General features: G+C 34.0%; 1 protein-coding gene across 1 annotated transcript; it reads right to left on the bottom strand.

The window, feature by feature from the left end:
* Positions 1–495: 495 nt before the first annotated feature.
* LOC131962961 (cordon-bleu protein-like 1) lies at positions 496–16208 on the bottom strand. Its single transcript, XM_059328077.1, has 10 exons — positions 16054–16208; positions 13308–13471; positions 12828–13038; positions 10893–11151; positions 10214–10252; positions 9708–9781; positions 9454–9615; positions 7686–7806; positions 2336–4054; positions 496–1199 (listed from the first exon to the last, which is right to left on the bottom strand). Exons 2-10 carry the CDS (start codon positions 13409–13411, stop codon positions 1192–1194), a joined length of 2697 nt encoding a protein of 898 aa, XP_059184060.1. The 5' UTR covers positions 13412–13471; positions 16054–16208; the 3' UTR covers positions 496–1191.
* Positions 16209–18030: the final 1822 nt, after the last annotated feature.

Below are 18030 nucleotides of genomic sequence, written 5' to 3'. Positions count from 1 at the left end.
TAGCTCAAAATACAGACTTATTACCTCAAAATAATGATTTAAATATTGACTTGTATCCCAAAACAATGACTTAACATGCCAAAATAATTATTTAGCATCCCAAAAGTTCCCAAAATAATGATTTATTATGATAAAATAAGGATTTACTATGATAAAATAAGGACTTATTATAATAAAGTAATGATTTATAGAATGGAGGCTCCAACATTATGGTTTTTATTGCTGCAAATGCAGATAAAAAACTAATTTAATGTCCTTTAAAAAGGATTTTAATATTAGTTTGATATGTTATTAATGCAGTCAGCTCCTAATCTCCATAAATAATGATTTAAATATTGATTTATAGCCTAAAATAATGACTTAACATGCCAAAATAATTATTTAGTATCCCAAAAGTTCCCAAAATAATGATTTGTTATGATAAAATAATGATTTATTATGATAACATAAGGATTTAGTATGATACAATATTGATTTATACTGATAAAACACTGATTTATTATGATAAAATAAGGATTTATTATGATAAAATAAGGATTTATTGAATGGAAGCTTCCAACATGACGGTTTTATTGTTGCAAATGCATGAACAATTCTCATATAATGTCCTTTAAATGGACACTCATTTAAATATTAGTTATATATATTATTCATACATGCTCCTGAGTCATTAATAAACAATATTTCTCTTTAAATTAGACAGAACGTGTCACCAGCAGAGTGAAAAAAGGCCTCAGACACTTAGAAACGGAGCTCTTCTGCCACCTGCTGGCTAAAATATCAACTGCATCATAATAATAATAATTAATAATAATAATAAAAAAGTCCAGAGAATAAACAAAAAGAGATTAAAAAGCTTTTAGCGGAGCGTTCCTTTGGCACGTCGTCATCAGAGGAAAAATAAAGGAAAATAAAGGAAAAATAAAGGAAAATAAAGGAAAAATAAAGGAAAATAAAGGAAAAATAAAGGAAAATAAAGGAGAAACAGGAAGGTTTGGCGTCTCACAGACAGAATGAACAGAAGACGAGACAACAACGTGTCTGAAGATAAAAATATAAAACAGAAAAGTGATAAAAGTGGTGCAGTCCGTCTGTCAGCTGACCTTTAGTCCTTTAGTCTTTTAGTCTTTTAGTCTTTTATGGATCTGGAGTTTGGTGTTGGAGAGTTAAAGCTGAGAGGAAACATCTCCGTCAGGCTCCTGCAGCACAAAAACAGAAATATTTCCATCAGGTCTCCTCTAAAGACTCTAAAAACACAGAAATAAATTTTAAACTCATCATGCATTCACTTTGTTTTCATGCCAAGAAAGTCTAAAAACACAATAAATGGTCTTTTCCTTCTTATACTGTTAGACTAATTCTTAATAACCTTTATCAAATTAACTTGGGATCTCAAAATAATCACCAAGTATCAATAAAAAACAATGTACAGTCCAAAATAATGATTTTGTATTAAAAAAAAATAGACTTAGAATCCCAAATTCACAACTTACAGCCCAATAAAATGATTTAATCTCCCTAAATCATGCCTTTGTATGCCTAAAATAATGATAATACTCCCAAATAATGACTTCTTATCCCAAACAATTTGATTTAGTATAAAAATAGACTTCTAAATAACAACAATAATGACTTAGCCTGCCAAAAGATGTATTTAGTATGCCAAAAGTTACCAAAATAATTTGGTATCCCAAAACAATGATTTAATATCCTAAAATAATCATTTAATAACCCAAAATAATTATTTTTTTAACCTAAAATAATGGTTTGTTAAATCAAAATAATTACTTAGTATCCCAAAAGTTCCCAGACTAATGACTTAGTGTGATAAATAAGGATTTATTATGATAAAATAATGATTTAGTACGATAAAATGCTGGCTTAAAGCCCAAAATAATGAGTGTGTTTTGCTAAATAATGAGAAAATGATTCACTATAAAGAACTTCTTTGTGGAAACTCCAGAGAAGTTGAGATTCTCAGTAAAACCTATATTTACAAAAAAACTTTATCATCATGAACATGCAAACTCAACTGCATAAATCTCATATTCTGTTTTATTTATGTTTCAGACGACGTGAAAACTTTTTGGAAACTCAAAAAATGTGTTAGTATATAGAAAATATTCATTATTTACAGGAACATTTCTTGTTATTTTGTGATTGTTTAATTATTTTTTCAAAAATATTTCCTGTTAGAATGGCTCACAAGATGTGTTTTTATCTCATATGTTTCATTTTCTGGTAGAAATGAAAAGAATGAAACCAGTTTAACCAACTAAATAGAATCTAGTAGTTGAACTGGACATTATTCTGGTTTAATCTGGGTTCTGCTCACCGTACTGGTAGGTGGTTCTGGTTGGGGAGGGCAGGGAGCTGTGGGGGCCCCCAGGGGCCTGAGGGGGCCCAAAACCTTTACTCCTGCTCTGGAGACGGGACCTCTGGACCGCCAGGGCTACTGCAGCTGCAAAGGAGGATGGACCAGAACCAGAACCAGAACCAGAACCAGGACCAAGACTAGGACCAGAACCATTGAATCCAGGAGTCTGCAGGTTTTCCTCCTGCAAGATTTCATCAAAGAAGACAGGAGGAGGAGGAGGAGGGAAACACTCCTCATCTGGTTCTGGTTCTTCTTCTGGTTCTGGTTCTTCTTCTTCTGGACCACAAGGATCCACCTCTGAGTGGATCTGAACCTCACAGGGGGGTTCTGCTGGTTCTTCCTCTTCTGTATCTTCTTGGTTCTCCTCCGTGTCCTCAGGGAGACCAGATCCTGCTGGAGGAGAAGCCTGGATCTCCTCAGAAGACGGTTCTGGACTCTGTGAAGGTGGTTCTGATCCGTCAGGAGAACCTGGATCCTCTTCAGTCTCAGGAGAAACTCCTTCTCTTCCTCCTCTCTGGTCCTGGTTTGGTTCTGGTTCTGACCTGTCCAAAGTCTCAGGTGGATTTCTCTCAGGAGAAACTTCTTCTTCTGGTCTCTGGTCCTTGGTTTCTTCTGATTCTGATCTGTTCTCAGGTTCTTTTAGTCTCTGGTTCTTGGTTTCTTCTGGTTTTGATGGGTTCTCAGCTTCTTCTGGTCTCTGGTCCTTGGTTTCTTCTGCTTCTGATGGGTTTTCAGGTTCTTCTGGTCTCTGGTCCTTGGTTTCTTCTGGTTCTGATCGGTTTTTAGCTTCTTCTGGTCTCTGGTCCTTGGTTTCTTCTGGTTCTGATCGGTTTTCAGGTTCTTCTAGTCTCTGGTCCTTGGTTTCTTCTGGTTCTGATCGGTTCTCAGCCTCGTCTGGTCCCTGGTCTTTGGTTTCTTCTGGTTCTGATCGGTTCTCAGCTTCTTCTAGTCTCTGGTCCTTGGTTTCTTCTGGTTCTGATCGGTTTTCAGGTTCTTCTGATCTCCGGTCCTTGGTTTCTTCTGGTTCCGATTGGTTTTCAGGTTCTTCTGATCTCCGGTCCTTGGTTTCTTCTGGTTCTGATCGTTTTTTAACTTCTTCTAATCTCTGGTCTTTGGTTTCTTCTGGTTCTGATGGGTTCTCAGCTCCTCCTGGTCTCTGGTTCTGGGTTGTTTCTGGTTCTGGACTCGTCTGTTTCTTCAGAGGAACCACCTTGAACGTGGTCATCCCTTTCCTCTGCAGCGGATCGTTCCACTCGTTCTCCGTGGGGAGTTCGGACCTGAGAACCGACTCCAGCTCGGTGCAGAAGTCATCTCCGTTATCGGAGCACCTCCTGGTCGCCGGCGTGAAGGAGGAGGTGCTGTGGAACTTGGGGAACGTGGCGGAGTTCTTCAAACGTTTCACCAGCGTGGTTCTAGAGACGGAGGAGGTCAGAACTTTGGCGAGAGCCTCGCGGGCGTCAGAGAGATCTTTACCACGGAGAGAGTCGGCCACGTTCTGGAGCTGGGAGAAGGAGCGACGAGGCAGAGAGGAGGAGCAGGAGGGGGAGGAGCGGACATGTGGTGATGAAGAGGAGCGAGCATGTGATGGACGAGGTGATGAAGAGGAGGAGAGGCTGAAGGAGTCGTACTCATCGTTCTCTCTCAGATGATCCACGGTGAGAAAAGAACCGAAGCTCCCTGGAACAACACCACACGATCAATTAATCTGATTAATGAACTTATTAAAAATTATTATTATTATTATTATTAAAGAGTCTAAATCTGAGAAATGTCCCCCTAAAGGAAATATCGACATTTCTAATGGAAGTTCTGCACAAAAACATCAATATTCAGCGTTTAATCATCCCAAATACATTAAAAATAAACATTAAGTAACACAGGAAATGGCTTTAAAAAAAGCCTGCAACTAGACTTTATCTATCTTTTTTTATTTATTTTTATTTATTTATTTTTTATTTAACTTTTTTACTTTTGGATTCCAAAATACAAAAAAAAAGGGGAAAAAAAGAAGAAAAATAATTATACATATTATTTAGCGCTTAAGGATCCCCCAAAAAATACAAAAAAAAACATTAAGTAAGAGGAAAAGGCTTTAAAAAAAAGCCATTTAAAAAAATGTTTTTAATTTTTTTAATACATTGTTTGAAGTCCAAAATACAAAAAAAGAAAAATGAAGAAAAAAGTTATTATAGATGATATTAAGCATTTATTAATAATAATAAAATAATAATAATAATAAAACATACAAAATAAACATTAACTAACACAGGAAATGGCTTAAAAAGCCATAAATTCTTAGTTAATTTATCATATTTTTAAATGTAGTTTATTTTTTCTTCTTTAAAATAGCTTTTATTCAATTATTTGGAGACCAAACAAGAAAAAAAAGTATACATAATATTATGCATTTAATAATAATAATAATAATAATAATAATAATAAAACATTAAATAAAGATATGATTAAGTAACAGGAAATTCTCAGTGAATGAATCATTTTAAATCAATTGTTTGGAGACCAAAAATACTAAGAAAAAAGAAAAAAAATCAAGTATTAAAGTTAAATTAATTTGTCCCCAATTTTATTGTAATTAGAGAAATAATAATTACTGATGACTAAACTCATAAAATTACATAAGGTCTAAATAAAAGAAATGGAAAGAATCATAATGAAACATAAATATATTAAAAACATGTACAGGAATACACAATAAGTAGAAGAATATAGTGGAGAAATAAATGAGAATATAACATAATAAAACAATATAAAAATCATAATTTCACAGAAAATAATTATTGGTCATAGATGAAAAACAAGAGATGAATAATTTGCCACATATTAATGTTGATCTGTTGGTTTTGGAGTAAAAGGCACAGAAACGTGTTGAAAAAATATCATAATTGGAAGAAAAAACACAGAAAAACTGATAAAAACAAAATTAACAGAACTTAAACACAGATAAAATCTGACAGATGAGCAGAAAAAAAAGCAGAAAAAGCAGAAAAACAAAACAAAAACAGGACAATAAAAAGCTTTAAGTGCAGCGGAGACAAACATCCATAAAGCCACTACGGCGGGAAGAGGAAGAGGAGGAGGACGAAGAGGAGGGACAGGGACGGACGGATGAAGGAGGAGCAGCAGCTTCACCTCCTCACGGCTCACAGTCTGGAAGCAGGAGGACAAACAGAAAGGCTCTGAAGTTTGTGTTTAATGATGAGAATAAAATAAAACCAGAGAAAAGATCAAATATATTTAGAGTAAAAATACATTTTTCATCATTTTATATCAGATATTAGGAGCCAATATTTAAAATTCTTCACTGAGCCTCACTGGGAGCAGATTTAGTTTTTTTAAGCTATTTCACAATGCACTACAAAAAAAAAACAACTTCAAAAATAGATAATTTTAGCAAAAAATAAATAAAACCTTTAAGAAGTAAAAAAAAAAAAAAAAGTAAAATAAAAATAAAATAAATAACTTTAACAAGGAAAATAACAAAAAAAAAAACAAAAAGGAAGAAATATTAATGCTAAAATAAAAATAAATTACCTTAGCAAAAATAAATAAATAAATAATTTAAGTAGTAAATAATAATAATAATAATAAAAATTAAATAACTTTAAAAAGGAAAATAACAAAAAAAAACATTTAAAAAGGAAGAAATATTAATGCTAAAATAAAAATAAATTACTTTAGCAAAAATAAATAAATAAATAAATAATTTAAGTAGTAAATAATAATAATAAATAATAAAAATTAAATAACTTTAAAAAGGAAAATAACAAAAAATAAAACAAAACCTTTAAAAAGTAAAAAAAACGGAGATAAGGTCGAATATATTTAGCATAGAAATAGGTTTATCCACATTTTATAAGTTAGATTTGAACCAACATCTAAAATTCTTAATTGATCCTGATTGTGTTCTGAAAGTAAGAAATCTGATTTTATGAGTGTTTTGTGCTCAAAATGTTGTAAGTAAAAGTGAAAAATAGTTATCAGATCATATCTGTGAGGTTTTATACCAAAGTATAAACAGTCAAAACATCCCCAAGCTGCAAAGAGTTAACCCTCACACAGTTTAAACTATTTTTAAACTCTCACGTTATTAAAGTGGAGGAGGAAGAAATAAAGAGTGAGCTCATCATCTGTTGGAGGGAGTTTGTGTTTTCAGAGAAAACAAACTCTCTCTCTCTTAATTACACCACTGAAACTTCTGTTTTCTTTCCTCCTGACTGCAGAATGACGTGTTCTTTCTGCCAGAATTAACTGGTTAATAATCTTCTAGAGCAGTAGTTCTCAACCTTTTTGAGTCACGACCCCCAATTTAACATGCATGTTGTCCACGACCCCCCCTCACTGAACACAATCTCACACGCACAGTTCAGATCACCCAAAAAAGAAACAAAATGACCAAAAAAGACACAAAATGATCAAAAAAGACACAAAATGACCAAAAAAGGCACAAAATGACCAAAAAAAGACACAAAATTACAGAAAAAGACACAAAATGACCAAAAAAAGACACAAAATGACCAAAAAAGACACAAAATTACTAAAAAAAAGACACAAAATGACAAAAAAGGCACAAATTGACCACAAAATTATAAAAAAGACACAAAATGACCAAAAAAGACACAAAATGACACAAAATGGCCCAAAAAAGACACAAAATGACCAAAAAAGGCACAAATTGACCACAACATTATAAAAGAGACACAAAATGACCAAAAAAAAAGACAAAATGACCAAAAAAGACAAAATGACCAAAAAAGAGACAAAATGGCCCAAAAAAAGGCACAAAATGACCAAAAAACACACAAATGACCAACAAGACTAAAACACATGAACACTTTAACACAGTGGAGACAGAGCTGACTTCCAAAATGATTTGGCGACCCCCAGAAATCATCTCACGACCCCAACTGGGGTCCCGACCCCCAGGTTGAGAACAGCTGTTCTAGCAGACAGACAGACAGACTGTGAGGACTAAATGTGGACCGTAGATGTTCCAGCCTGCAGCCTTCGAGTCTCTCAGGTCACATTAATGAAACTGATAAAAGCAGCGTTTAACTGCTGATTCTCTCCGTTTGATGGGATTCTCTTTGACATTTTAATCTTGATTTAACTTCCGTCTCTGCTGACCTGCAGAGCAGAACTCAGCTCCGTTTAAAGCCGTTTGATTCCTCTGAAATACTGAAAAAGGTCAACTGGAATTATTGTAGCAGGATATTATTTTATTTCTGCAGCTGCAGCTTCTAAAACCACCACTAGAGGGAGACCAACAAGCTGCACAGTTGATTTAGTTTACCTTTAGTCTCTGCAGGCTCCTGCAGCTCCTGCAGCTCCTGCTGGCTGTCTGCAGGAGGAGGAGCAGGAGGAGGTGGGGCTCTCCTCTTGGTGCTCCTCAGGGTGGACTCTGCAGACCTCTGCTGCACATTAAACCACAGACACATTATTCATGGTGATTCTGCACCGTTTCAGAGAATCCACAGACTAAAATATTGATGCACGCTGCAACAGATGTTCTGCTGACTAACAGATCCACAAACACATGAAATGTTGAGAAGAACAAGAACAAAATGAAGATGAAGAACTAGAAGTAGAACAGCAACAACAACAGGAACAAAAAAGAGCAACAAATGCAAGAAAATGAAGAGGAAAGGACAACTAGAATGAGGAAAACAAGAACAAAATGAAGCTAAAGAACATGCAGAACAAGAAGTAGATGAGAAGAACAAGAGGAACAATAAGTTAGAAAAATAAGAACAGGAACAACAAGAATAAGAGCAAGAAGAACGAGAAGAGAAAAGTATAAGAAGAACTAGAACAAGAAGAACTAGAACAAAATGAAGCTGAACAAGAAGCATCAAGAAGAGCAAGAAAAGCAAGAAGAAGATGAGGAAAAGACAAGAAGAACATGCAGAAGAAGTAGAACGAGAAGAAAGAGAACAAGTGCAGGAAAAGCAACAAGAAGGTGGTGAAAAGACAAGAACAACTAGAACAAAATGAAGATGAAGAACAAGAAGTAGAACGAGGAGAGCAAGAAAGAGAGCAAGAAGAACGACAAGGAGAGAAGAGGACAAGAAGAACAAGAATAAAGTGAAGATGAAGAACAAGAACAAGAAGAAAATCAAGGAGAACAAGAGGAACAAAAAGAAGAACAAAAGCATCAAGAAGAACGAGAAGAAGAGCAAGAAAATCAACAAAAAGAAGAGGAAAGTACTAAAAGAACTAGAACAAAATTAAGCTAAAGAACCTGCAGAACAAGAAGGAGGACAACAAGAAGAAGAAAAGCATCAAGAAGAACTAGAAGAAGAGAAAGAAAAGCAACAAGAAAAACAAGAATAAAGTGAAGCTGAAGAACATGAAGAACAAGAAGGAGAACGAAGGGAAAAGAGGAAGAAAAAGAAACACAAAAGCATCAAGAACGAGAAGAAGTGCAAGAAAAGCAAGAAGAAGATGAGGAAAGGAGAACAAGAAGAACTAGAAGAACAAGAAGAACTAGAACAAAAAGATGAAGAACAAGAAGGAGAACAAGGAGAGCAAGAGGAACAAAAAAAGAACAAAAGCATCAAGAAGAACGAGGAGAAGAGCAAGAAGAAAAAGGAAAGGACAAGGAGAACAAGAATAAAGTGAAGATGAAGATGAAGAACATGCAGAATAAAAAGAACAAGAAGAATGAGAAGGAGAGCAAGAAAAAGCAAGAAGAAAAAGGACAAGAAGAACCAGAATAAAGTGAAGATGCAGAACCTGCAGAACAAGAAGTGCAAGAAAAGCAAGAAGATGATGAAGAGGAAAGTACAAGAACAACTAGAACAAGAACAACTGGAAGCTAAAGAACGTGCAAAACAAGAAGAAGAAAAGCATCAAGAAGAACGAGAAGAAGAGCAAGAAAATCAAGAAGAAGATGAAGAGGAAAAGACAGGAGGAACAAGAAGTAAAACGAGAAGAACAAGAGGAGCAAGGCGAAGAACAACAAGTGCAAGAAATGCAACAAGAAGAGAAAGAATAAATAAGAGGGAGAGGAGGAGGAGGAGGAGGAGCAGGAGGAGCAGGAGGAGGAGGAGTTAGCTGACCTGTGGAGCTCCCTGGCAGGAGCTCAGGTGGTTGTGGAGGCTCAGAGAGGAGGTGCTGGTTGGAGGAGGAGGAGGAGCTCGTCTCTTCTTGGGTCCTTCAGCTGACAGAGAGATCTTCATCCTGACCTCCTGCTGAGAGGAGGAGCTGCTCCTCGCTCCCTCCTGAAGAGGAGCATCATTAACATTCAGTCAATAAAACTCTTCATTAATAATATTAATAATATCAATAATCAATAACATCTTCATCATCTCACCTCTGGTCTCTTCTTCCTCCTCCTGAACAGACTGAGGAACCCCGAGGACTCCTTCTGCTTCTTCTTCTGCTCCTCTGGAGGAGCAACAACAGCTGTTAGTGAGGGTGTGTGTGTGTGTGTGTGTGTTTTCACTGAGTGCTCCTGCAGAAAAATTATGATTTAGTATCCCAAAATTGTGTCAAAAAATAGACTTAGTATCTGAAAAATAATGATTTATAGCCCAAAATACAGATTTATTACCCCAAAATAATGATTTAGTATGCTAAAATAATAAATTAGTATACCACAATAATGACTTAGTATGCAAAAATGATGATTTAGTATCTTAAAATAATGATTTAGTATGCCAAAACTATGATTTTTATATCAAAAAATAGACCTAGAATCTGAAAAATAGTGATTTATAGCCCAAAATACAGACTTATTACCTCAAGATGAAGATTGAGTGTGTGTGTGTGTGTGTGTGTGTGTGTGTGTGTGTGTGTGTGTGTGTGTGTGTGTGTTACCTGGTGGAGGAGGTGAGATGTTCTCTGTTGGTGTTTCTGCTGTTTCACACAGAAAACAATCATTCATCAGATCACCATCAACACATTTTTATATATCATCACAAATCACACATTTATGAGAAAAAAAATCAAATTTATGAGAAAAAAAATCAAATTTATGAGAAAAAAAAAACAAATTTATGAGAAAAAAAAATCAAATTTATGAGAAAAAAAATCAAATTTAGGAGGAAAAAAATCACAAATTTATGAGAAAAAAAACAAATTTATGAGAAAAAAAATCTCAAATTTATGAGAAAAAAAATCAAATTCATGAGAAAACCAAAACAAATTTATGAGAAAAAAATCACAAATTTATGAGGGAAAAAAATCCAATTTATGAGAAAAAAACACAAATTGATGAGAAAAAAAATCACAAATTTATGAGAAAAAAATCACAAATGAGAAAAAAATTCAATTTAAGAGGAAAAAAATCACAAATTTATGAGAAAAAAAAATCTAACTTACGAAAAAAATATTACAAATTTATGGAGAGAAAAAAATCACAAATTTATGAGAAAAAAAATCACAAATTTATGAGAAAAAAAAATCACAAATTTATGGAAAAAAATATTACAAATTTATGAGGAAAAAAAACACAAATTTATGAGAAAAAAAAATGATGATGTTGTTTGTGTCCTACCTGCTTCCTGGTTCCTGTCCTGATGTTCTCCAGCCTCCGTGTCCTTGGCGAACACCTCCCTGAGTCCGAGCTCGTTGAGGTTCTTGGTGAGGTCCAGCGTGGTTCTGGACTGAGAGTCTCTCAGCAGAACGGTTCTTCCTACCGGGAACTCACATTTATCACAGACGATGGGCAGCAGGTTCTCCAGAGGAACCCGAGGGTTCACACGCACCACCGCCTTATGGGACCTATTGTAGTTTATCAGCAGACGGACCGAGGCCTGCAGGGGAACCAGGGTTCTAATGTTAGTATGGAACCACAGAACCAGAGGAACCAGGTTTTACTGTTAGTATGGAACCACAGGACCAGAGGAACCAGGTTCTACTGTTAGTATGGAACCACAGGACCAGAGGAACCAGGTTTTACTGTTAGTATGGAACCACAGAACCAGAGGAACCAGGTTCTACTGTTAGTATGGAACCACAGGACCAGAGGAACCAGGTTCTACTGTTAGTATGGAACCAGAGAACCAGAGGAACCAGGTTCTACTGTAAGTATGGAACCACAGGACCAGAGGAACCAGGTTCTACTGTTAGTATGGAACCACAGGACCAGAGGAACCAGGGTTCTACTGTTAGTATGGAACCACAGGACCAGAGGAACCAGGTTCTACTGTTAGTACGGAACCACAGAACCAGAGGAACCAGGTTCTACTGTAAGTATGGAACCACAGGACCAGAGGAACCAGGGTTCTACTGTTAGTATGGAACCACAGGACCAGAGGAACCAGGTTCTACTGTTAGTACGGAACCACAGAACCAGAGGAAACAGGTTCTACTGTTAGTATGGAACCACAGGACCAAAGGAACCAGAGTTCTACTGTTAATATGGAACCACAGGACCAGAGGAACCAGAGTTCTACTGTTAATATGGAACCACAGAACCAGAGGAACCAGGTTCTACTGTTAGTACGGAACCACAGAACCAGAGGAACCAGGGTTCTACTGTTAGTACGGAACCACAGAACCAGAGGAACCAGGGTTCTACTGTTAATACGGAACATCAGGATCTACTAGAGTCTGCTCCAGGATAGAGCAAGAAGAAGATGAGGACAGGAGAAGAAGAACATGCAGAACTTGAAGAAAATGACGAGGAAGAACATGCAGAACTAGAAGAAAATGAAGAGGAAGAACATGCAGAACTAGAATGAAATGAAGAGGAAGAACATGCAGAACAAGAACAAAGTGAAGAGGAAGAACATGCAGAACAAGAAGAAAATTAAGAGGAAGAACATGCAGAACTAGAACAAAGTGAAGAGGAAGAACATGCAGAACAAGAACAAAATGAAGAGGAAGAACATTCAGAACTAGAAGAAAATTAAGAGGACGAACATGCAGAACTAGAACATGCAGAACAAGAACAAAATGAAGAGGAAGAACATGCAGAACTAGAAGGAGAACAAGAACTAAATCAAGAAGAAAACCATGCAGAACAAGGATGATATGAAGATGAAGAACATGCAGAAGAACAAAACGAAGACAAAGAACATGCAGAACAAGAAGTAGAACGAGAGGAAAACAATGAAGAACAAAAGCAACAAGAAGAATAAGAAGAAAGTGAAGACAAAGAACATGCAGAACAAGAACGAAAGAAGAAGATGCATAACTAGGAGTAGAACGAGAGGAACAACAAGAAGAGCAAGAAAAGCAACAAGAAGAAGAGGAAACGCCAAGAAGAACTAGAACAAAATGAAGATGAAGAACGAGAAGGGAAACAAGAGGAACAAGAGGAACAAAAAGAAGAACAAAAGCATCAAGAAGAACAGGAAGAAGATGGACAGACATCTGCAGACAGATCAGGTTTTTTCTCTTATTCTGCAACAACAGAACCAGAGTCTCCTCCAGGATAAATCTGGTTTTACATTAGTTCTGTTTGTTTGTTTGTTTGTTTGTTTACCTCGGGCATGTACGGCCTGCGGACCTTCTCCTCCGCTGCTCCTCCTCCTTTGGGCTTCAGGAGGATCTTGTCGGCCTCCAGAGAACCGATGGGGGAGTTTGGTTTGAAGCTGATGAGGTTCTTGTTGGGGGACAGAAGCTCCACGGTGTAGTCGGACGGGTTCAGGTGGTAACTGGCACAGAGGGTCACCAGCAGGTCCATCACTGGCTTACTGGGAACACAGAACACTTCACTGGTTTACTGGGAACAGGAGAACACTTCACTGGTTTACTGGGAACAGGAGAACACTTTAAATAAGGTAAAGGAATATGAAAACACCTCTCTAATGACACATTCTGCACATATTTAGAATGACAGATGGAGGAGTTTCTCTAGGAACAAACATGATATTTCCACCTGCGAGCTCCCAAAACGCTGCAGCCTACATTTCCCATGATGCCAGGCGGTTCAGCTCTATAAATGGTAGAAAGCAGCTGGTACCTTCCGTGCACGGTGGCGTTCTTCTCCATGCCTCCTGGTAGAACCACAGAGACACAACAGTCCCTCTGCAGAGGGTTCTCCTGCTCCTCCATCAGAGCAGACATCAGGACCAGAACCCTGAAGATCCAAAGAGCCAAAGATGCTCCTGATGTCAGAGGAACCTCCTGCAGGAGAAAACAGGTTTCAGTGACTGTTGGGACGTGTTGGAGGTCTTTAGATCCGGTTCTTCAGGACCTCTTCTGACGTTTCTATTGAGAACTTGTAGGTGTTTTAGTTCAAGAGCCCGAGAATGAAGCTGTGACACCCAAAATTCATCTAAAAAAACTTCAGACTGCATGTAAACATCAAAAAGCAGAAATTTGTGTGATTTTTTTAGCATAAATTGTTTTTTTTGTTTTTTTCATGAATGTGATTTTTTCTTGTAAATTTGTGATATTTTTCCAAATAAATTTGTGACTTTTTCTAGTAATTTTTTTTCTCTTAAATATGTAATTTTTTTCTGGTAAATTTGTTGTTTTTTTTTACAACAATTTGTGGGTTTTTTCTCTTAAATTTGAGATTTTTTTTCTCATAAATATTTGATTTTTTTCTGGTTAATTTGTTTGTTTTTTTCTTTGGGTAAATTTGAAATTTTTATCATCATCAATTTTTGATATTTTTTTCGTAAATTTGTGACTTTTTCTAGTAATTTTTTTTCTCTTAAATATGTCATTTTTTCTGGTGAATTTGTTGTTTTTTTACAACAATTTGTGGGGTTTTTTCTCTTAAATTTGAGATTTTTTTTCTCATAAATATGTGATTTTTTTCTGGTTAATTTGTTTGTTTTTTTCTTCGGGTAAATTTGAAATTTTTGATCTTTTTTTCGTTAATTTGTGACTTTTTCGAGTAATTTTTTTTCTCTTAAATATGTAATTTTTTTCTGGTGAATTTGTTGTTTTTTTACAACAATTTGTGGGTTTTTTTCTCTTAAATTTGAGATTTTTTTTCTCATAAATATGTGATTTTTTTCTGTTTGTTCTTCAGGTAAATTTGAAATTTTTTTCATCATCAATTTTTTATCTTTTTTTCGTAAATTTGTGATTTTTTTTTCTGATAAATGTGATTTTTTTTTTTCTCATAAATGTGATTCCTTAGTTTTTATCTTCTTGATTAATCAATTGGGATAAAAATGTTTTAAATATTATGCAAAATGCATTAAAAAATGTCTAATTTTGTCTAACAAATCATCAAAGAAGAAGAGAAAAACTGCAAATATTCACATTTTTGCAGATATTAATGCACAGAATTTGCGTCTTTGCTCTTAAAAAAACACTTTTATGATTAAATTCTTATCAAAATTGTTGTCATTTCATCTCTCATCACTGTGAATCACTTCATCAGACTAATCCACTCAACACTAACGAGGCTCTGCAGGAAATAAACATCTGTAAATAATCCTGAAATGTGTCTCATTCAGATTCAAACTTGATTAATGACTTTATCTATGATTAATAATGGGCGTGATTAGATTATCTACAATGCAATTAGTAATACTTTTTATTTAGAAGCTTTACAAGCCAATAGGGAACATGTTGTTTGTATTTAAAAATAAATATTAAACATTGACATAAATGTTATAAATCCAAGTTAAATAAATACTATTATTTGTCAGGCCTATAATAAACACACAAACTTATATAACTAATTATTTATTTAGCTGTTTAGCTGGATCATTTACTTGTTTATCAATTTATAGTGAAACATGACTTTCTCTTGGTTTTTTTATTTTTAATTATTTCAACATTTTTTCCTCTCCTTATCATTATTAGTTCTGCTTAATAAAAGTATTAAATTAAATTAAATTAAATTAAATCAAATAAATAGATGTTTTATAAATGTAGCATTTGTTCAGTCTATAATAAAAATAAATAATAAATTAAATTAAATAAATTAAATAATAATATAATATATTATATAATAATATAAATTAAATAAATAATTATTTTTTAGCTGTTAATAAATATGATAATATTAATAAATACATTATTTTTTGCCAAATGCAACAAATGTGGCCCAAAATAAATACACAAACTGAAATAATTCATTATTATCTTGCTGTTAATTGACTAATTTAATTGTTTAACAATTTATAGTGGAACAGCACGTTTTTTTATTAAGGTTTATTTTTGTTCCTATCTTTATTGTTTCGTTCTGTTTCATACAAATATTAAAATAAATTAAATAAATTGATTATTTCTTGCCAAATGCAACAAATGTGGCTTATAATAAATGTTCAAACTGAATTAAATAATACATTTTTCTGCTTTTCTTTTGATTGTTTGTCTATTTATAGTGCAACATGACATATTTTTATTTTTATTTAGGTTTATATGTGTTTCTATCATTATTAGTTCTGCTTCATACAAATAAAAAAATAATAAATAAATAAAAATATTAAAGAATATTAAATAAAACAGAAATATAACAGAAAATCACTTTGAAGAGGTGAGTTATTGCAAGTTTTTTTTTAAGTTGGGCAGGTAAGTATAAAGATATACATATATTTATATAAGTGAAAATACCAAACAAAGCAAAATGTATATAATCATCGTTAAACTGTGCCTTTATTTTTTAATTTCCGGTTAATATTTACCCTTTTTATAACGAAGAAGTGTTTGTTTCCATCGTGTCAGCCGAGTATTTCACTAATAATTGATATAATATCGTGTTGTGGTGTTAAATATTGTGTCAAATGTCAAAGTTTTACCTGGAAAGTTTCCAAATCCTGCAGCAGAACCTTTCAAAATAAAAAATAATCCAAAAAAATGTCGCAGAAACTCAAATTAGCTCCAGAAGTTTAACACGTTCGCGACTTTTCCTGCAAAACTACGAATCAGCTGCAGACAGGAACGAGTGTGTGTGTGTGTGTGTGTGTGTGTTCACCTTTGACCTCCTGTATTTGAGGAACAGCTTCTTTAAATAGTTTGATTAAAGTCGTTGACGCCCTGTGTGTGTGTGTGTGTGTGTGTGTGTGTGTGTGTTTAAAGCTGCAGCTCACCGGAGCGTGCCAAGCAAACAGCTGTGTGCGCGCTCACGGACACGCGCACGTAGAGAGGTGAACGAGGACAAAGAGGGGAAAAAAAACGTGACGTAAAAAAATAAATATTCTAGTCGCTTCTTGATTTATATTATGCTTAAATGTTTATTTAATATATTATAAATATTTATTAATTTATATAAATATAAGTAATATTTTTTCTGTATTTTAAAATGAATATTAAACATTTAATAAATGTTATAAATGCAGGATAAATTTATATTGCTATTGATATTTTTATATTTTATTTAAATTTATTTATATAATACACAAATAATGCAATAATTAATTATTGTTTTTAGCTGTTAATTGGCTAATTTGCTTGTGTATCTATTATATTATTTATAGTGAAACTTGACTTTTTCTTATCGTTGTTAGTTCTGCTTAATACAAATATTAAAGTAAGTTAAATAAATACATTATTTCTTGCCAAATGCAACAAATGTGGCCTTTTTAATAAAAGCTCAAACGGAAATAATTAATGATTTATTTAGCTATTATGGCATTATTTGCTTGTTTATCTATTTATACTTTTTGTTGTTAATTCTGTTTCATACAAATATTAAAGTAAATTAAATAAATACATGATTTCTTGCCAAATGTAACATTTATTAGGCCTATAATAAATACATTTTTTCCTCTTTTTACTATAAATTGTCTCATTTTCTTGTCTATTTATACTAAAAAATGACATATCTTTATTTTTATTTAGGTCTATTTATCATCCTATTCTAATCATTATTAGTTTTGTTTAATGCAAATATTAAATTAAATTAAATAAATACATAATTTTTTGCCAAATGTAACATTTATCAGGCCTATAATAAAATATTTTTTTCATATTTTTACCGTAAATTGACTCATTTACTTGTTATCTATTTATTCTGAGAAATGACATGCATTTTAACAAACAAATCCATTTATACTGAAAAATTACAGATATTTTTTATTTTATTTAGGTCTATATTTGTTCTTATTCCTATAATTAATTCTGTTTAATACAAATATTAAAGTATATTAAATAAAAACATGATTTTTTCTAAAAGTACACACTGGGATCATTAGTCTTCAGTACTATTTTTCTGCTGAACTGTTTATATCTCTAATATTAATATAATAAAAGTGATATTTATACTGTTTAAGGTGTATTTATGTCAGTGTGTGTGCAGCCATGTTGTTCAGAGTAAATAAGCTTAGAGAGTTTCTTCTCTAAGACGGATTAGAGCTTTAAAAGGCTGCGTCTGCTGCACACACACACACAAACACACACAAACTCTCATTTATAATAAAAACATTAATAAGTTTGAAGTCTTACCTGTTCAGACAGATTCTTCCCATATTCTCTAGACTCTGTGTGTGTTAGTGTAGAAGCTGCAGGAGATGAAGAGACGTTTCCTCTAATCTTTCTCTTCTTTCTCTTGTTGAGCTGCCACACCTTCAGGCCCCGCCCCGTCATCTGACCTCTCCCTGCATGTCTGTGAGCGGGTGTGTGTGTGTGTGTGTGTGTGTGTGTGTGTGTGAGGTGTGTGTTTGCACATGCACGCTCCCCTGAACCACATAAATGTTTAAAGAGAATACAACTCAATCTGTAAAAGGCTTTTAATCCATAAAGCTACTGATCTTCTGCAGGATCTGATCACGTCTACT

Source organism: Centropristis striata, chromosome 24 (genome assembly GCF_030273125.1).
Source record: "Centropristis striata isolate RG_2023a ecotype Rhode Island chromosome 24, C.striata_1.0, whole genome shotgun sequence".
Lineage (NCBI taxonomy): Eukaryota > Metazoa > Chordata > Actinopteri > Perciformes > Serranidae > Centropristis > Centropristis striata.
The sequence above is the reverse complement of the archived record's forward strand: the minus strand, read 5'-3'. Positions and strand labels throughout refer to the sequence as shown.

What these genes read in the sequence shown, in the direction of transcription:
- LOC131962961 (XM_059328077.1), bottom strand. Translation starts at nt 13,411, where the DNA reads ATGTCTGCTCTGATGGAGGAGCAGGAGAACCCTCTGCAGAGGGACTGT. An exon ending in GGAGGAAGAAGAGACCAGAG is followed by an intron (nt 9,616 to 9,707) that starts GTGAGATGATGA and finishes GCTCCTCTTCAG; the next exon opens with GAGGGAGCGAGGAGCAGCTC. An exon ending in GGAGCCTGCAGAGACTAAAG is followed by an intron (nt 4,055 to 7,685) that starts GTAAACTAAATC and finishes GTGTTGTTCCAG; the next exon opens with GGAGCTTCGGTTCTTTTCTC.